This window comes from Hypanus sabinus, chromosome 6, assembly GCF_030144855.1.
Source record: "Hypanus sabinus isolate sHypSab1 chromosome 6, sHypSab1.hap1, whole genome shotgun sequence".
NCBI lineage: Eukaryota > Metazoa > Chordata > Chondrichthyes > Myliobatiformes > Dasyatidae > Hypanus > Hypanus sabinus.
The window spans coordinates 172283940-172303821 of NC_082711.1; the positions used below are offsets into that span (position 1 = coordinate 172283940).

Consider the following 19882-nt stretch of genomic DNA (forward strand, 5'->3'; position numbering starts at 1 on the left):
TTTCGCACTAGTGTGGTGGTTAGCGGAATCAATTTTCAGCACCAGCTTTGATCCCTGCTGCTGTCTGTAAGGAATCTGGATAATCTTCACATGACCACATGGGTTTCTTTTTCCAGTTTCCTCTCAAGTTGTACGGGTGAGGGTCGGTAAATTGTGGGTACACTACTGAAAGCTGGCATCGAGAGCTTGTGGGCTGCCCCCACCATCCTCAGACTGCCTGTTGGCCGCTGATGCAAACAATGCATGTCTCAAATAAAGCTAATCTTTAAAATGCTGTTGAGAATTTCTCCGGAGGACAACTGAGCACGTGTGAGAGAAATGTTTCCGGGGAATTAAGTAGGAAATTGGGACCAATGCAATTGTGAGGGGCTAGTACAGACTCTGTGCTGAATGGACTCCTTTACAATAAGATGGATGCTTGACCTCATAGTCTGCTTCATCGTGACCTTGCATCTTAAAATCTGTTCCACATCCCGAAAGGGATGCTCCAGTAGATGTTTTGAACATGAAACAGAATAACACAGGCACAGGCCATTTGGCCCATAATGTCTGTGCTAAGTTACTGCTTTTCCCCTGGTGCTACCTCGATGTGCTGATGTGATGAACAGTTTACATAGATGACATGCCAAACCATGTCTTTCAATGATCCAGTTGAGTTGTTCTCAGGTCTTGGCAATTTACCTACGAACATTTTGCCATCTTCGTCAGTGCGCTGTTGATTGTGGGCATGTCCTCCGAATGCTTGGCCTTGCTGGAATTCTCCATCATCTGACTGGACGTCAGTTGTGACGTGGGGAGGAAATCCCGTCGCAGATTGGTTGTGTGGCGAGCGGTGGTCTGGAATTTTGCCCACCTTGCCTCGTAAGCAAACCTGTAGACCTCGACCCAAGCATCTGGAGGACACACCACAATCAGCAGTGCACTGACGATGCCTCCGTGCGTGGCGACGAAATATTTGCAAGTAAGTTGACAAGATCGGGGAGCAGCTCAGCTGGACCATTGGTCAATGCCTTTCACAGTACATTTGACAACAATAAACCATCTCTGCTGCCCTAATGGAGACCAACTGACTTCAGATGGCTACAATCTACACCAGGGGTTCCCAACCTGGGGACAACAGACTCCTTACTTAATGGTAGGGGTCCATGGCAAAAAGAGCTGGGTACTCCTGACCTAGAGCAGCAAACAAGACTGGAAGAATTCAGCATTTAGCAGCGTCTGTGGGAATTTGAAGGGCAGGGGAGGGTTGTCAACATTTTGGGCTTGAAACCTAGCATCAGCACAGTCCAGTAGCACTTTCAGGGAAATAGCTAAGTGTTCAGAAGTTTTTGTTTCCAGGCAACACTCGGCACATGCCAAGTTAGTAATGGCTAAACATTGCCAGTTGGGTCGGGTCTGCGTACGGGTTCATTTAAATGAATGGCAGAATCAGGGTGAGGTGATGGCTATTTGTGCAAGAATAGGAGGACTGTGTTGGAGGGAAGGTTAGATTGATCTTACAGTAGGTTGAAGAGCAATGTTGCCTCCAATTTCTTTTTTCACAGCTATGCAGAGAAAGCATTGCTCTGAGTTGGTAATTTTTCTATGGCCTGATAAATGTTTGTTTTTATAATATGCAAACAAACAAATACAAACCACAACTCAACACAAGTAAACGGTGTCAGGCAGTCAAAACAACTGACTGGCACGATGGCAAAAGTGAACGGTTTTGCCTGGATGGTGTCGGTGCTCAGTGAGCTGTTGGTTATTAACAATGAGTTACTGATTTCCATTGTGTTTATTATCACAATTTGTAACATTGTTGTAACTTGAAACGCTGACAATGTAAATACATTGAAGCTCTAAAACAGCGGTTCTTAACCATGGGTATGTGGATAGATTCCAGGGGGTCCATGAACTTGGATGGTAAAAAAATTTACATCCTTATTTTCACTAGTCTCTAACTGAAATTTATATGAATGCAGGCAGCAAACCACAGCAGTACCGGCAACAGAAATCACAGATATTTTCATATCACATTACAGTCTTTACAAGTCAAAATATCAGCACTATTTTGAAATTACAGTACTTATTTAATACACAAATATCACAAATTAGCTTTTTAATATTTTGATAATAGTATTTCAATACAAAAGCTTAAGAACCCCTGATCTAAAATGTTTCAAAGTAATACTTGTGTTAAGATTTGTTATTTAGAAAATTTATGGACTTATTCATTAACACATAATTAATTACAGGGTATTTCACAATTATGTTACACAGATTTAAAGATTATACTAACATCATATAAAAGAAAATTCCGGTTGCGTGGCAACAAAGGCTATGTGCACGGGAGCATTTCCGTCACCGTGCGGCTTACAGGGAACAGCGTTAAAAGGTCAGCACATCATTGTAGGCTGAAGCTGTTCTACGTTCGATTTGATTAAGTGTGGGGATGGGACCGATGGGAAGTCCTCAGAGCTAGTAGGGGCTCGATGGGCTACATTGTCTCTTCCTTCATGTGCGCAATAGTATTTAATGTTCCTTAACAGGGGTGGTGAACGAAATGGGCACAGCAGAGCTCAGAGACTCCTTTAGGGTCACATTGCTTTTGCTAACAAAAAACCACTGGGGAGAAACTAATTAACACGGCATTCCATTCCTCCCCGTGCATTTGCTGTGACGAGGATTATTGAATCGGTTCAGAGCTGGCATCAAACTGTCAACACTACATCTACACCAGGGTTTTTAACCCAACAAGTCAGTATGGTGGGCCAACACCACATGTTGACAGAGGGACTGTGGTCTGGGTGGCGTGGTAGCGACGCGGTTAGCGTAAAGCTTTACAGAATCAGAGTCAAAAGATTGAGGTTCAATTCCCCCCCAACGTCAGTAAGGTGTTTGTATGTTTTCCATGTGACCACATGGGTCACCTCTGGGTGCTCCGGGTTCCTCCTACAGTATGAAAATGTGCAGGTTACAGTTAGTGAGTACTGGGCATGGTATGTATGAATTGGAAGCATGGGCTGTGTTAGTCGTTGATGCAAATGATGTATTTCATGTTTCGATGTACATGCGATGAAGCTAATCTTTAATCTTTAAAAAGGAAACACCAAACTACTTGTTAAGTTGTAGAGACAGCATTCGAATGGAGAATTCTGGACGGTAAGAGTGTTTTCATAAGGAACAAAAAAAAGGGAAGTGAGCATTGGAAAGTAAAATTGATGAAGACGACTTTTTGTTGTTTGTGGGGTGCGGGGAGCCATGAGCTGTAATGTGACACAAAAATATGGAATCACAGGGCAAAGGAAAAGTCACTGTGTACATCTACAAGGAGTGGTGTCGCAAGAAAGCAACCTCCAGCTTTGGGGAGCCCCACCATCCAGGCTATGCTTTCTGTTCACCACTATCATCAAACAGGAGGTACAGGAGCCTTCTTAGCACCACACCATCAGTTTCAGGAACAATTATTACCCTTTAACCATCAGGCTCCTGAACCAGTGCAGATAACTCAGCCCAACACTGCACTGATTCCACAGCCTATGGGCCCCGCTTTCAGTGACTCTACAACACACGTTTTCAGTATTATTTAGTATTTCTTTTTAGTATTTGCATAGTTGGTCTTCTTTTGCACGTTGATTTTCCGTCCGTCTTTGTGTGTAGTTTTTCACTGATTCTTTGTACCTACTGTGAATGCCCACAAGAAAATGAATCTCGGGGTTGTGTATGGTGACATGTACTGTTCATGCACTTTGATAATAAAGTTACTTTGAACATTGAGCAATTAAGGCACTGGGCAAGGACCTATGAACTCCAATCCAAAGGTTAGCTTAAAGTTAATAACTAGCCTTTGATGGAATTAAAAACACAATAATTTCACTAACATCCTTCAGGAAGGGCACCGGACTCAATCAACTTGGTGCAATACGTTTGTGGTATCTAGCTGAGTCCTAATAAGACTCTAAGACCATCAGGTAGACAATTATCATCTTACACGGCAGGCAAACCTATTTCACAGAGTTCAGTCTACTATAGTCTTCACCAGCTCAGGATAGCAAATTAATGCAATAAGGTCATAAGAAAAAGGAGCAGAATTGGGCTATTCAGGCCATCGAGTATTCTCCACCATTCCATCATGGCTGATTTATTATCCTCTCAACCTCAGTCTCCTGCCTTCTCCACATAAACTCCGATGTCCTTGCTAATCAAGAACCTTATCAGCCTCTGCTTTGAATATATCCATTGACTTGTTCTCTACAGCTGTCTGTGGTAATTAATTCCACAGATTCACCACCCTCTGGTGAAAGAAATTCCTTCTCATCTCTGTTCTAAATGGATGTCCCTCTTCTGAGGCTGTGGCCTCTGACCCTAGACTCCCCCACTACAGGAAACTGTAGTTGTTGTTGAAGTAATGTAACCCTCAGTTGTGTAGGGCTGATTTGATTGAGGTATACCAAAGTTAAGAGGGGGAGAGAGGGTAAACACAAACAGGATTTTTCCATTGAATCTGGGTGAGACCAAAACTAGAGGTCATGGGTTAAGGGTGGAAGGTGAAATGTTTATTTTTTACTTTTTCACTCAGAGGGTGGTGAGTGTGTGGAATGAGCAGCCAGAGGGTTCAACTTTATCATTTAAGGGTTTGGATAGGTACATGGATGGGAGGGATTTAAAACCATTAAGAGCAGAATCAGGCCATTCAGCCCATCGAGTTTGCTCCTTCATTCCATTATGGGTGATTTATTACCCCTCTCAACCCCATTATCCTGCCTTCTACCCATAATCTTTAATGCCCATACTAATCAAGAAGCTACCAACCTCCACCTTAACTATAACCAGAGAAATGGCCTGACAGCTCTCTGGCAAAGAATTTCACAGATTCACCATCCTGTGGCTAAAGAAATGTTTCCTCATCTGTTCTAAATGGATGCCCCTCGATTCTGAGGCTGTGCCCTCTGATCCTAGACTGCCCCCACTGTAGGAAACATGCTCTCCACATCCTCAATCTAGGCCTTTCAATGTTTTGATGAGATTTCCCCTCATTTTCTAAACTCCAGTGAGTGCAAGCCTAGAGCCAAACCCTCCTGATTTTAACCCTTTCATTTCATTCCTGTGAACCTCCCCAATATCAGCACTTAGATAGGGGCCAAGAACTGCTCACAATACTCCAAGTGCAGCCTGAACAATGCTGTATATGGAAGGTGAGTGCAGGCCAATGAGACTAGGCAAACGGTTCAGCACAGTCTGAATGGGCCAAAGAGCCTGTTTCAGCACTGCATGTATTGACAAATGCAAATTGCAGCTCTGTCCACACCTCACTTTTTGTTATTCACAAGAGGATAGGTTCTTCTGGAACAGGAGCATGCAGGTCTGAACCTACTTTCCGCACAGATGGCGTTGTTTCTCAGATGCTGTGTGACAGGTGAATGCAGGACGTTACCAGGTACTCTCCACAAAGAGTGCCGGCTGGCTGCAGAGCGCTTGGCAGGAAACAGCCTCCCCCTTTGTGGGCATCCACCCTTTCCCCATCCAACAAACATGTTCAGATTTCATAGAAACATAGAAAGCCTACAGCACAATACAGGCCCTTCGGCCCTCAAAGTTGTGCCAAACATGTCCCTACCTTAGAAATTACTAGGCTTACCCATAGCCCTCTATTTTCCTAAGCTCCATGTACCCTTCCAAGTCTCCTAAAAGACCCTATTGTATCCGCCTCCACTACCATTGCCGGTAGCCCATTCCACACACTCACCACTCTCTGCATAAAAAATAACTTACCCCCGACATCTCCTCTGTACCTACTTCCCAGCACCTGAAATTTGTGTCCTCTTGTGGCAACCATTTCAGCCCTGGGAAAAAGCCTCTGACTATCCACATGATCAATGCCTCTCATCATCTTATACACCTCTATCAGGTCACCTCTCATCCTCTGTCGCTCCAAGGAGAAAAGGCCAAGTTCACTCAACCTGTTTTCGTAAGGCATGTTCCCCAATCCAGGCAACATCCTTGTAAATCTCCTCTGCACCCTTTCTATGGCTTCCACATCCTTCCTGTAGTGAGGCGACCAGAACTGTGCACAGTACTCCAAGTGGGGTCTGACCAGGGTCCGATACAGCTGTAACATTACCTCTCAGCTCCTAAATTCAATTCCACGATTAATGAAGGCCAATACACCGTGTGCCTTCTTAACCAGAGTCAAACTGCGCAGCTGCTTTGAGTGTCATATGGACTCAGATCCTAAGATCCCTCTGATCCTCCACACTGCCAAGAGTCTTACCATTAATACTATATTCTGCCGCCATATTTGACCTACCAAAATGAACCACTTCACACTTATCAGGGTTGAACTCCATCTGCCACTTCTCAGCCCGGTTTTCATACAACTTTACTGAAATCTACACTGACAAAAGCCTCAGAATAGAGGGATGCCCCTTTACAATAAAGTTGAGGAGGAATTTCTTTAGCCAGGGGTGGTGAATCTGTGGAAATTTATTTATTTATTGAATAAGCCCTTCAGGCCCTTTAAGCCTTGCTGCCCAGCAACCTGATTTAACCTGAGTCTAATCACGGGACAATTTACAACGACCAACCTACCAATCGGTAGGTCTTTGGACTGTGGGAGGGAATTGGAGCATCTGGAGTAAAACCACGCGGTCACGGGGATAATGTACAAACTCCTTACAGGCCATTGCCACAGACAGCTGCGGAGGCCAAGTCATCTGGTATATTTAAAACAGAGGTCGATAGGTACTTGATTAGTCAGGGCATCAAAGGCTATGGGAAAAAGACAGGAGAATGGGGTTGAAAGGAAAATAAATCAGCAATCATGGAATGATGGAGCAGATATGATGGGCCAAAATGGCTGAGTTCTGCTCCTATGGAAATGTGCCCTCTGAATCGAAAAATATATGGTGCCAAGCCAGTAAAATGTAACTAGAACACTCACTGCTCAAAGCAGATCAATATAAGTCAATCTATTAATATTCCAGGTCAATTTTATTTCTGCCTTTTAATGTACATCTATACAGGCCATATTAAAAAGGCTGCTACATAACAAATGACTGTTTGCAACCTGATTTCTTAAAGAGTATGCATGCTGTTATACACAATGAGAGGTAGAAACACTATTAAAGATCTAATAGTACAAATATTTTATAAATAAAAGGTCTTCAAAATTAATGGAATCGCTTACAGATAAATAAATGTACACATTGGTTACTTTTCATAATATAAAGTGTGTGTGTGTGTGTGGGGGGGGGGGGAGGGAACGAAAGGGGTGACAAGCTTCATAAACAAGCCAAATCCATTGCTACATTGGAAATATTTCCACAAACTGTCTCTGGGAAATTAAACATGATTGTTAATGTTTAATATTCAAGTACTTGAGCAGCTGAGAAACATTAAAAAAAATGGAGAACAAAAATGCCCAAGGGTGGAAAAGATATTGAACAGCTCTGGAACAGAATGCTGGAGAGGTTGTTCTGCGTGCAGTGGTCAACGCTGCTCCTGGTCTGTTGGGGCAGTTAAACAACGGTATACATTCAGTGGTCACTTTTTAAATTAGGTACACCTGAACATCTGCCTGTTAACGCAAATATCTGATTAGCCAATCACGTGGCAGCAATTCAATGTAGAAAATCAAGCTGACGTCGTCAAGAGGTTCAGTTGTTGTTCAGACCAAACATCAGAAAGGGGAAGAAATGTGATCCAAGTGATTTTTACCATGGAATGATTGTTGGTGCCAAATGAGGTGGCTTGAGTATTTCAGAATCTGCGGATCTCCTGGGATTTTCACGCACAACAGTCTCTAGAGTTTACAGAGAGTGAGGCAAGAAACAAAAAAACATCCAGTGAGCAGCAGTTCTGTGGGTGAAGTTGCCTTGTTAATGAGGGAGGTCAGAGGAGAATGGCCAGACTGGTTCAAGCTGACAAGATCGTGTTACAACAGTGGTGTACGTTAGAGTATCTCTGAACTCACAACATGTCAAACCTCTCAGTGGTTGGGCTACAGCAGCAGGAGAGCACGCTGGGTTCCACAGGAGCGGTAATCGGTGTGGTATTCTGCGGCTCCCTTTGGGTACAGGAGTGTACCTAACAAAGTGGCCACTGAGTGTACAAATCACCGAGAACCCAATTTCAAAAGGTAAGAATTGATGCACGGAGAGAAAGAAACAGAATAGTTGAACGCTTCCCATTCCCAACCTGAGAATCACACATCACAAATGTCTATTCCTTTCCTAAGCTACTATTTTAAGAAATAAAATTTATAATCACTACTTTCAGAAACTTCTCCTTTTGTAAGATACACTAGCTAGCTCAGCTGTAGTCCTCCACACAGCTATCCAAGACTGATCCTGATTCATCCTAACTCAATCACACATAATACAAAGAGATGATTGTGCTTGTTGGATTGGTTACCAGAGTCCCAATACTTTTTTCCACCCCTGAAAATACCCAAGGATTATGTTAGTCTGTACAATAGGTTCTCATTCTACAGGAAAAATGCTTATCTACATAATACTGTCTGCAGAAACAGCATCATCAGCAATATTATTAGGCCCAATGGCACAGTCACACTTATCACATGCATAACATAAAGACAGCCAAAAAATAATTGTTTAAAAGTCAGCAATCGATGGCAAAATAAGAGGAAAAATACTAGTTTCATTATATACAGATAGTTGCTCTATATGAACTACTCAAGTATTTAATATGTAAAAAAAAATGGAAAGGCTTGTAATAATACAGGCTTTTTTTTTTGCAGTCTTTTGCGTTGAAGTGTCAAGCACTCTGTGCTTTAGGCTCCAAACGTTAAAATGTCCTCTGTCGAATGCCTTTCGAGCTTATACTACCCGGATGGTTTATTCTTTTCCGTTACTGTTCATTAACTTTTCTTCATTCCTTTTAAGATGCTCCATTCTGTGAGGAGTTCTGCATAATGTTATGAAAGGTCCACAGTAGTGCAATCAGAAGTGGTTGTCCATAGGAGCACAGTCTTCGCCATTTCAGAAACTCCTGCCCAGGGAGCTACACAAAAAAGTAAAATCAAGGAAGTCCCCTCTCTCCAGTCCATCCAGTGTGGCATCTGGTTTGCAGTTTATGCGATGGGGTGGGCCACTCCATCTCTTACTGTCCTTTTGTTAACTTCTTAGTCACATAAAGTGCTCTTCTCCATGGGTGGAGGTGAATTTGATGAAACATCTGAAGACACAAGGCACTGCGTGCCTCTGAACGGCTGTGCAAGGATCATGGTAAAACATACAAATTCCGTAAGTAACATCTATTCACTTATCACACCATTAGTGTCTCTTATAAAAAGGTAATAGTTTCAGTGACAGGAGTCCAATCTGTCAGCGTGTCCCATGCACAACAGACAGGGCACAAAGTTCCTTTGTAAGCCTTGCTGTTTATTCTGAAGACACGTTTCTAAGTACCCCTTGAGTTTTCAATGAACGTGGAGTACAGACTTCAGCTTCATTCATGCTTATCTTAACAAATTCCAGCAATCGGGTGGCTTTGGGAGCCAGAAGCAGTCACTGCCCCACAAGGTAAACTGAAATGAAAGAATATGCTAAATGTCTGAGGGGGCTTTCAGAAGTATTAATCTGTATTTATACATATATTTCCTTTCTCTTGAAACAACAACTCCTCTTTGGTAACTCTTCTAAAACAAAAATTGATCGTTCTTCACCTGGTGGATTGGCATAGGCTGTGGAGAACAAAACAAACCCAGTGTGGACCGTTTTCCAAATAACGGGTGGGTGGGTTGTTGGGAGCAGGGTTGGGGAAAAAGGCAACTCCAAGATTCCAGGAGAGGCAGTGGTCCCTGCATTGTTGCACATGGTCCATTCCGGAAGGCTAGTTGTCGTACAAAGCCACTGGGGCATGACACAGAGCTGAGAGTCTGCGCTCAATGTTGGCTTTGTCTGCAAAACAAAAGACATTTTTATTTCAACATTAATTTTTCCAGCAGGTCTGTCTCCACATACAACTCTAATTCATGCAAAACTGGTTATATTTTTCCTCAACACAAAGGACTCATCAATCTCCCTGTCCATTCAGGGCGGCACTTTCTCCAGATCATACCTCAGCTGTATTACCCAAGTACTCCCAGCTGACACAAACACACAACCCAATTTTACAAACCTTAACATGGTTCCAATAGATCTATAGTATCACACAGCAGACTAGAAGGAAAGCGCTGTCATTGCTGATAACTGGACTCAGAACACAAGCACATTTACTTCTCAAGCATACTTTATTTTGCTTGTGTACAAGAACAGCACAGCCCCTGTCACCCACACTGCTCTGAAACCAGGACAGAAAAATACTATTTTTATATAGAATTGGCCTATTAGTTACAGATATTGACCATTTGGTAAACTGTGGAGTCCTTACGTGCAAAATCAATCACCATTCTTAATAAAGGTATTAAAAGTCAATGGAAATAACAAGTGAACAACTGATGATACTTTGAAGTTAATAAGGTAACTGTCTCTTAGCATTTGGTGTGTTTCATATCCTTCTGCTGTATTTCCTATCTTGTTTGTCCTCTGCACCCCCTCAATAAGCACAAAATGCCCGAGGAACTCAGCAGGCCAGGGAGCATCCATGGAAAAGAGTAATCAGTCATCACTTCAGGCCAAGACCCTTCATCAGGACTTATCCCTACTGTATAACAGGAAGCTATATTCTTCAAAGACCTTTCTAGGAAAGGTCTCATTTCAGAGGCTCCACTTGTCTGGGTTGAAGGCACACTGCCACAGACATCCTCGCTTATCTCGTCTGCAATAAGCAGGGGTGGCTTTGGCTGGTCTCACTTGTCTGGGAATGACTACACACCTCAGCAGTCATGCTTGCCTGGATGTCGTCTTTAACCCTTACTTTACTGCAACTCCTACTGTGCAGCTGTGAGTAGATTTAAAAAAAAACATGGGATGGACTAGATGAACAAAATACACCATCCTGGATTTTGTTTATCCCACTAATTTATTCCAACTGCTCGGAAAGAGGAACGGCTGACAGGCAGGAGATAGTCAGTGGGAATAAAAGGGGTCTTTTCTGGTTGGCTTCCCCTCGACTAGTGGTGTTCCTCAGGGATCAGTATTGGGACCGCTATTTTTCACATTGTTTGTCAATGATTTGGCTAATGGAATTGATGGCTCTGTGGCAAAGTTTGCAGATGATACGAAGACAGGTGGAGGGGTGGGCCGTGCTGAGGAAGCAATGCAATTGCAGCGGGACTTAGATAAATTGGAAGAACAGGTAAAAAAGTGGCAGATGTAAAAAAGTATTGGGAAATGTACAATAATGCACTTTGGTAAAAGGAACTGGACAATTATCTAAATGGGGAGAAGGTTCAAACATCAGAGATGCAGTTAGCGTAACTCTTTACAATGCCAGCATTCAATTCCACTGCTGTCTGTAAGGAGTTTGTACGTTTTCCCCATGGTCGTGTGGGTTTCGTCCGGGTGTTCAGCTTCCTCCCACATTCCAAAGACATAAGGGTTAGGTTAGTAAGTTGTGGACATGCTACTCTGGCGCTAGAAGCATGGTGCCCCCAGCACATCTTTGGATTGAGCTGGTCATCAATAAAAAACATTATATGTTTTGATGTACTGGTGACAAATAGAGCTAATCTTTAATCTTTAAAAACTGCAGAATTAATCTCTTAAGAGTGGTGGAGTGTATAGCATGTCAGCCGTGGTCTTACAACAGAGAGGAACTTGCACTCAGCAGCCATGCAGTTTCAGAACTTGTTTTTAATTGACCCAGCTTTTTGTTCTTACATTTGAGGATGTTGTCAATATCTGCAGGATCTTGTAGTGTCTTCGTTAAGCCTTCCAACAGCAATGCTGCTTTATGGTACCGGTACATAATGTCTTCTGTTTGCTGGAACATTTCGTCCAATGCTGCTGACTGCACCTAGAGTTGCAAAAGAGACAGAGCTGACAATTCGAGAGTTTAGTGCACTGTACTAACCCAGTACTGTGCCTGTATACCAGGGCAGATATTGCCATTAGAGATACAAGCTGTTATTGAAAAAGCAAAGGTGTGGGATTAAACAGAATGGAAGTATGACTGGCTGAATGGTATTGTATGGTGTCATTCTATTTAGAATTAAATTATTGCTTCTGAAATGTACACAGACATACTTTCAGTGGCCACTTTTTTGCTACTGTAACCCATCCACTTCAGGGTTCGATGTGTTGTACATTCAGAGATATTCTTCTGCACACTAATGCTGTGTGCATGGTTATCGTGTTACGGCACCTTCCTTTTCATGTGTCTGTCTAAATGTCTCTTAGACGTTGCTATCATTATCTACTTACCCATCTGTATGTTGTGAGGCCCTACCACTCTGTGGAAAACCCTCTTGTAAATCTCCTTTAAACTTCTGTTCCCCTCACCCCTCACCTTAAAGCTATGTTCTCAACTACTTTATATATCTACCCTGGGGGAAGAACACTGACTCTGTACTCTCAGAGTTTTATATACTTTTATCAGGTCATCCTTCAGCCTCTGACAATGCTATATTAAAAAGAAAATAGAGACAAAATTTTAAAACATAGCCCCAAATTACTATTGTAATACACAAAATGGCATTAGTGACCAACAGTGACATCTTGCTGACTGCTCACAAAACTATTATGTCTTCTTTTAAATTTGTTTCTTCTCCTGAACTGCGATCGGTTGCAGCCTGTAATTTCCATTTTGTTGATGTGTTTTTGAGCTGACTCCTGGGGAATTTGGTGAGGCTGTGAGCGGAGTGTGCGATCATCATTTCTCAACGGCAGAACAAGATTCCACAGCTGGCTCCATTACTCCTTGTCGATTGAAATTGACAAGGACGAGAGCAGAAGACAAGTGGGTGTTCAGCACCGTCTGCCTGCGCTTGATCAGTCTCCCTCTCGCTGCTTTCGGAGGAGGCTACAGGTCTTGTCTGTGGGACTCTTTCTTGGGGGGACTTTGTGCAACGTGCACTTCAGCCGTGGACTTGTTTTTGGAGGACTCTGAGGTTCATGTCCCATGTGCTTCTGGTCACTCCTTTTGCCAATTGTGCGATTCGATGGCAGCACTGGGAGTGGACTGGCTCTGCGGTCAATGACACAGTGCAGAACTGAATTGACTCAGTGGCTATCACTCCTGGACCATTTCAGGGTCTCTGTGGTGTGAGGTTTAATATTCCGTATGTTATCTGCTTGCTTTTTGGTTTCCGTGATTTGGTCTTTTTTTGTTGTGCATTGGGTGTTTGATGTTTTCTTTGAATGGGTTCCATGGTGTTTCTTTGTTTTGTGGCTGCCCGTGGGAGGACGAATCTCAGGATTGTAAACTGTACACTTTCATAATAAATGTTCTTTGAAACTATTCACCTGACAACTGTATGCACGATTCTTGGAGTATCATGAGTCACTGAGAACAGATTAACTATGGATATTTAAGAAAATCTTAAGACACATAGATGATAGAAAAATTGAGAGCTATATAGGAGGGAAGAGTTAGACTGGCGTGAGGGTAGGTTACAAGACCAGCACAACACTGAACGCTGAAGGACCTGAACTATGCTGCACTGTTCACATCATCCAATCCTTAGTTATCCTTATTATATAAAAATCCTTGTTATAAAAATCAAATCATTCTCTCCTCTGTCAGAACAACACTTGGCCACAGAGATGGTAGCAAAAACACATGACAATTACCATTTCTACAGCGTAGCTGTAAATCAGTTTCTCTGCAGTGACACTGTTGATTTCATCCACAAACCTCTGCTTGTCGGAGAAGAAGCGATTCAGTTTCTCAGTAAGTTTCTTGCAAAACGAGATGCAACACTTGTAACGTTCATTCAGATTTTTAACAACTGTCCAAGAAAACACAGGGGGTGAATAGTGCAACACATTATACTAACTTCTGCCAACAAAAACATTTTTTAATTTTAAGCCCCTGTCATTATTACTGTATACGACAATCTATCTATGTACATAACTGTAGTCCAATAAACAGCTTTGATATTAGTGCTTGGCTTTAACACTGTAACCAATGATTCACCCACAAATTGGCATTGTGCAATGTTTAGCTCTCTGCCTCTCCTGCAGACAGCTGTACAGTGGGAATTAACATTTTTTTCTGCTTCAATGGCAAATGCAAGTAGAGCAAGGTCAGGTGAACCACAAGGGACTGAATATGGAGCTTCATCTTCTGAAACCCATGGCGTACTAGTTGAGTAAACGACAACAGAAATGAGGGAGATATTAAATTGCAAAGCACCAAGTTAGAAGAGAAATTAGAAACTTTTCCCATTTAAGAATAAATCTGGCTTTCGACTTAGTTTTGTCCTTACTTGACAAGCCTACTCCACCCTATTGAAACAGTTCCTTTTCCTTCTGGGAACTTTATATAAAGAATTAAAAACATGTCAATAATCCAATGTTTTGAATTTTCATACTAAGTGCCACCAAATACCTTGCTTAACTGCTGTGGATGGGTTCAGCTTGCCTGATTTAACCCGGTCTTTGGCAAGGTGCAAAGATGACGCCAGAAGTTGTGCTCCTTTCATGTATAGCACCAGCTGCTCCACTTGTCTGCAGAATAAACAGCATTAACTTAAATGTAACATTCAGCCAAACCCGCAAATACCTTCGGGAACCTTCAACTCCTCAGAAAAGTTACACTTCGGCTGTTACTGGCAACAGACTGCAGTAATCTGTTTTTTATACCAATTTCAAATGAACAATAGAATAGAACCACTATGTTTTAACACTTACCAATTGGTCGGAGTGACAAATCCAGAATAAATTTTTCAGTTAGTTGTTCCTTAAGGTTATTATAGGTACACTTTCATAATAAGTGTTCTTTAAAACTATTCACCTGACAACTGTATGCATCAGCTCCCCATGCATGATTCTTGGAGTATCACGAGTCACTGAGAACAGATTAACTATGGATATTTAAGGTATCCATAGGGGTGGTAGTAGTATGCGTACTGACTACCTAATAATTGCTCCCAATGGTGTGCATCTCAAATAACTTCTGACCATCAGGTCCAACTCCAGGTCTTCATATGTGGCTTAACTAATAAGCCAAGCAGAACCATTTCTACTGTCAGAAGTGACAAAGGCAAGTTATTGATGCAGAACTGTATCAGTCTCTGCCATTTCTCTGGATTTATCAGCAGCGTGGAGAGAGGTAGTCTGTTGCATGGGCAACAGCTTGCTCTCTATATCGTATTACCCGGCTTGTGTATCGACTTTGACATCTAGGACACAATGACCACAGTCAACCTGCCCAATGTAGGTCATCACTTAGATAGGGAATGTTGCAATATAAACAGAAGCTTAAGGATGTTTTTATGTTTATAATACGACAAATATTTCAATTACTATCGTGTCACTTCATAGGCAGAAAGTAGTTCATATTTACATAGTTACAGAGAAAGGCTCTACCCATCTATTCGAACCAAGATGCCCATTTCAACTGCTCCCGTTTGCCTGCATTTGTCTCATTTTACTCCAAACCAGGGGTTCCCAACCATTTTTATGCCATGGACCAATAACATTCAGCAAGGAGTTAGCAAACTACAGGCTGGGAACTCCTGCGCTAAACATTCGTTCCTAATCATTAACAGCTTCTTCCCCTATGCCATTAGATTTCTGAATGGACAATGAACACCACCTCACTATTTTTGCTCTCTTTTTGCATTACTTATTTTATTTTTAATGTATATTTATTACAATTTATAGTTTTTAATGCATTGCACTGTACTGCTGCTGCAAAATAACATATTTCACAACATGTCAGTGATATTAAATCTGATTCTGATACATGTCTAAACATCTTTAAATGTTGATATTAACATCTTGCATAAAAGTTTATAGCACTTAATTCAATCCATAGACTGTAAGACATGAGCAGAATCAGGCCAGTTGGCCCATCAAGTTTGCTCTACCATTTGATCATGGCTGATTCATTTCCCTTTTAATTTCATTCACCTGCCATCTCCCCATAAACTTTCATGCCGACTCACAAAGAACCGATTAACCTCTGTCCTAACTACACCCAATGACCTGGCCCCCACAGCTGCCTGTGACAATCAATTTCACAGAGTCACCACCCTCCAGCTAAAGAAATTCCTCGTCATCTCTGTTCTAAGTGGACATTCCTCTATTCTGAGGCTGTGTCCTCTGGTCCTAGACTCTCCCACTATAGGAAACATTCTCTCCACATCCGCTCTATTGAGGCCCTTTGACATTTCAAGGAAACACCCCCTCCATTCTTCTAAATTCCAGTGAGTACAGGTCCAGAGCCACCAAGCGCTCCTCATGTGATTCTTGGAATCATTCTTGTGAATCTCCTTTTAACCCTCTCCAATGTCAGCACATCAATACAATTTTAAAAGCAGTTCTGGATAAGGAGATTTGTAATGATGCAGATACGAACCCCCACTCCTTGCTGAGACGGCTGATCTGGTCGACCACAATGCTCTCCTGGATTTGGTACAGAGAGGCAGCAGAGGTCCCCAGGTCTAAGCTACCTCCTTTTGTTGCTGCAATGTCCATAATGCACTCTGCAAACGTCAGCATTGTATTCAGGTGGCGCAAGGTATCCGTATGCTCTCTCTGTTAATAAAGGACAAAAGGAAAAGTTACTTTAGTTTCCAATTTTTATTGGAAACAATTCCATACAAAAGAAATCAGTAATAGTGCATCAACTTCACTTCAATACGTTATTATAAGACTTCAGATCTGAATTAAAGTTATATTGGAGATCATATGTTAAGAACCATAGAGAAGCACAGTACAGAAACAGACCCTTCAGCCCATCTAGTCCATGCCAAACCATTTAAACTGCCTACTCCCATTGACCTGCACCAGGACCATAGCCCTCCATGCCCCTGCCATCCAGATATCTTAAGAGTGCTGCCTCTCAGTAGATAATTATAAACACAGTTTTGACTTTAAACTATTTGGATATGGATTTATAAAATAGAATAAACAGAATATTTTAAAATGACCATCTGTATAGTTAACAAAAGGCAGACGAGTGGGGGGGGGGGGTGGTGGTTGGTTCTGATTTGGAGCTAAGTGGCACAATGTAGTTTGCACTGTGCAGCTGGAGGAATTTATGCCTCAGTTACCTATAGAACCAAAATAACTAAGTGGCAAATACGAGGAAATCTGCAGATGCTGGAAATTCAAGCAAAACACACAAAATGCTGGTGGAAAACAGCAGGCCAGGCAGCATCTATAGAAAGAAGTACAGGTGACGTTCTCAGCCCAAAACGTCGCCTGTACTTCTTCCTATAGATGCTGCTTGGCCTGCTGTGTTCCACCAGCATTGTGTGTGGATAAGTGGCACCCATTTTAAACAGGAAACACTTGCCAAGAACAGAACAAAAACGCAATTTCTCAGATTGGAACAATAATCAACATAACAGTTTTATTTTGATGCGTTTTCACTGTCCCCAGAAGTCATTAAGAAACAGTGGAAGTGATAAAGGGTATGGTCCACTATTTTCAGGAAGATCTCAGCTTTCTGAAATAAGACACTGTTAGTTTGTTTATACTCAGCTGTTCTTTATCCTCGTGAGACTGGAAGGAAGCAGCAGCTGCTGACGTACTACACAGCATATGTAATAAAGGTCTCAGGATTGGAGCATGCTTAGGGAGAAAACCCAGCAAGAGACCTGGGAATAGATCTACAGTTTCTGTTGTACAAACCATCTGAGTATCTCAAGAATTTAATTGTATGGTCACCTCCATTATTCAATGAAACAGAAACTTTAAGTCTAGTTTTAACACACACAAAATGTTGGAGGTACTCAGTAAGCCAGGGAGCCCCTGAGGAAATGAATGAACAGTCAACATAGGACTGATGAAAGATCTTGGTTTGTAATGCTGACTGTTTATTCCTTTCCATAGATGCTGCCTGACCTGATGAGTTCCTCCAGCACTACGTGTGCACTATTCTGGATTTCCAGCATCTGGTTAAATCTAGTTGTAAACTAACTTATTACCACTTATGGTAATAAAAGACCAGAACAAAAACAATCCAAGCAACAATTTCTCCATATAAGCTTGCCTCCTTCAATTCTGCCTCTACCAAAGCACATTATTACAGTCCAGAACTATAATTCCACCTAATCTTTTTCGTGTCATGGTGCCAGAGAAAGTTATGGTTTGAGAAATGGTTCTTCTTGTGCCTCCTCTAAGACACCAGGAATTCTAGTGCTGTTTATGCTATAATTGTCAATCACGACAAGCTGGGAGGTTGTGGAATTCACATGGCAAACATCCGTTGTTAACCTCAGGAAACCCACAGTGCTCTACCAGCATTTTACTGTGGCGATCCAAGATGTGCACAGTCCTAGCAGCTCATGTTCTATTTTGCAGCATTGTGGTTGACATAATTCCCTGATATAGTGCAATGAGGTAAACATGACACCACGACAGAGATGCCTGGGGACATAACAGGTTTATTTTTGCTGTGCCTTTGGTGGGAGTACCACTTCAAGCAGCTTCACAAGGTCTGCCACTAAAACAGAGCCAAAGATCTATACTGGTTGTATCGGGGGATTCAGTGCAGGCCTATCATAAGAGTTTTTCACACCATTTGGATGTGTTGGTAGCAACCATTACTAGGCTACCACTGACATTTTGAGCAGTGTGAATTTGTATTTTCTGCACGGGCTCCCAGCCAATATCACTGCACTGTTTCCTGAAGCTCGTCCACATTGAAAATAGGCCAGAAATCTTAGTAACAGTGTAAAGAATATAGGGTCAAACATTTGGAATATTCAAACAGTTCATGGGATTTTCAGACTGTTGGCTTTAATACCATTAAACCTCCCTTTGTCATCAATCCCAACACTGAGCTATGGCATTGTGATGGAAAGGGGTTTTGGTTTTGTTCATGAACATCAAGACTACCCTGTAGAGAAGTAAACAATGACTTAAACACAGCATGGGTCACAGTTTATTAAGTTGGCTCAGAGCAGGCATCAAACTGTGAATACTGCACCTACACTGGACAATTCAAAACAGTAAACCAGCACCACGTATTGAAAGATCTGGGTGACACGGTTGTGTAACGGCTATGGTAATAATGCTTTACAGCGCCAGAGTCAGAAGATTAAGGTTTGATTCTTGCCACTGTCTGTAAGAAGTTTGTATGTTCTCCCCGTGGCCACATGGGTTTCCTCTGACTGCTGCAGTTTCCTGCCACAGTTCGAAAACGCATGGGTTAGGGTTAGTAAGTTGTAGGCATGCTATGTTGGGGCCAGAAAGATGATACCACTTGCGGGCTGCCCCCATCATGTACTCAAACTGTGTTGGTCGTTGATGCAAATAAAGCATTTCACTGTAGGCTTTGATGTTTCTGTGTAGATGTGATATAAAAAAAAAGTTAATTTTTAAATCTTTAACACAGTATCAGGTTGCATTCACTCATAACAAAAGACCAGTTCAACAATTTAGGAATTGCAAAAATAATCTAAATCCACAATCATTAAGGCTCAGCACGGGACAATTGTACTTTCAGCTGTAGAGATTATAATGTTTACTTGTGAAACATGTGAAAATGTACTCTATGATTAATGTCAGCCTGTGTAGATTACAATATGAGCTTTGCTCTGTTACAACACTTAAAACGGAACAAACTTGGAAGTTGGCAGCTTTCACTCATGTTATGAATGGTTCAATCATGATTTTTTAAATTCATAGAACATACAGAACAGTACAGGCCCTTCAGCCCACAAAGTTGTGCCAACTTACTCTAAGATCAATTTAACCTTTCCCTCCTACATGGTCTTCCATTTTCTAACATCCATGTGTCTATCTAAGGGCTTCTTAAATGTCCCTGATAAATCTGCCTCTACCCCCACTCCATGCACTCACCACTCCCTGTATGAAAA

General features: G+C 42.0%; 1 protein-coding gene across 3 annotated transcripts in view; it reads right to left on the bottom strand.

Moving 5' to 3' along the window:
* Nucleotides 1–2086: 2086 nt before the first annotated feature.
* The window catches only part of ulk2 (unc-51 like autophagy activating kinase 2), a 128639-nt gene continuing 110843 nt past the window's right edge, over nucleotides 2087–19882 (bottom strand). For all 3 annotated transcript variants that reach the window (XM_059973567.1, XM_059973566.1, XM_059973569.1), the window contains 5 exons: nucleotides 16411–16589; nucleotides 14437–14555; nucleotides 13677–13834; nucleotides 11766–11901; nucleotides 2087–9902 (listed from right to left, as the gene is read on the bottom strand). In XM_059973567.1, coding sequence (XP_059829550.1) covers nucleotides 9835–9902; nucleotides 11766–11901; nucleotides 13677–13834; nucleotides 14437–14555; nucleotides 16411–16589 — 660 coding nt within the window. In that variant the 3' untranslated portion in view covers nucleotides 2087–9834. The remainder of the gene's footprint in view (nucleotides 9903–11765; nucleotides 11902–13676; nucleotides 13835–14436; nucleotides 14556–16410; nucleotides 16590–19882) is intronic.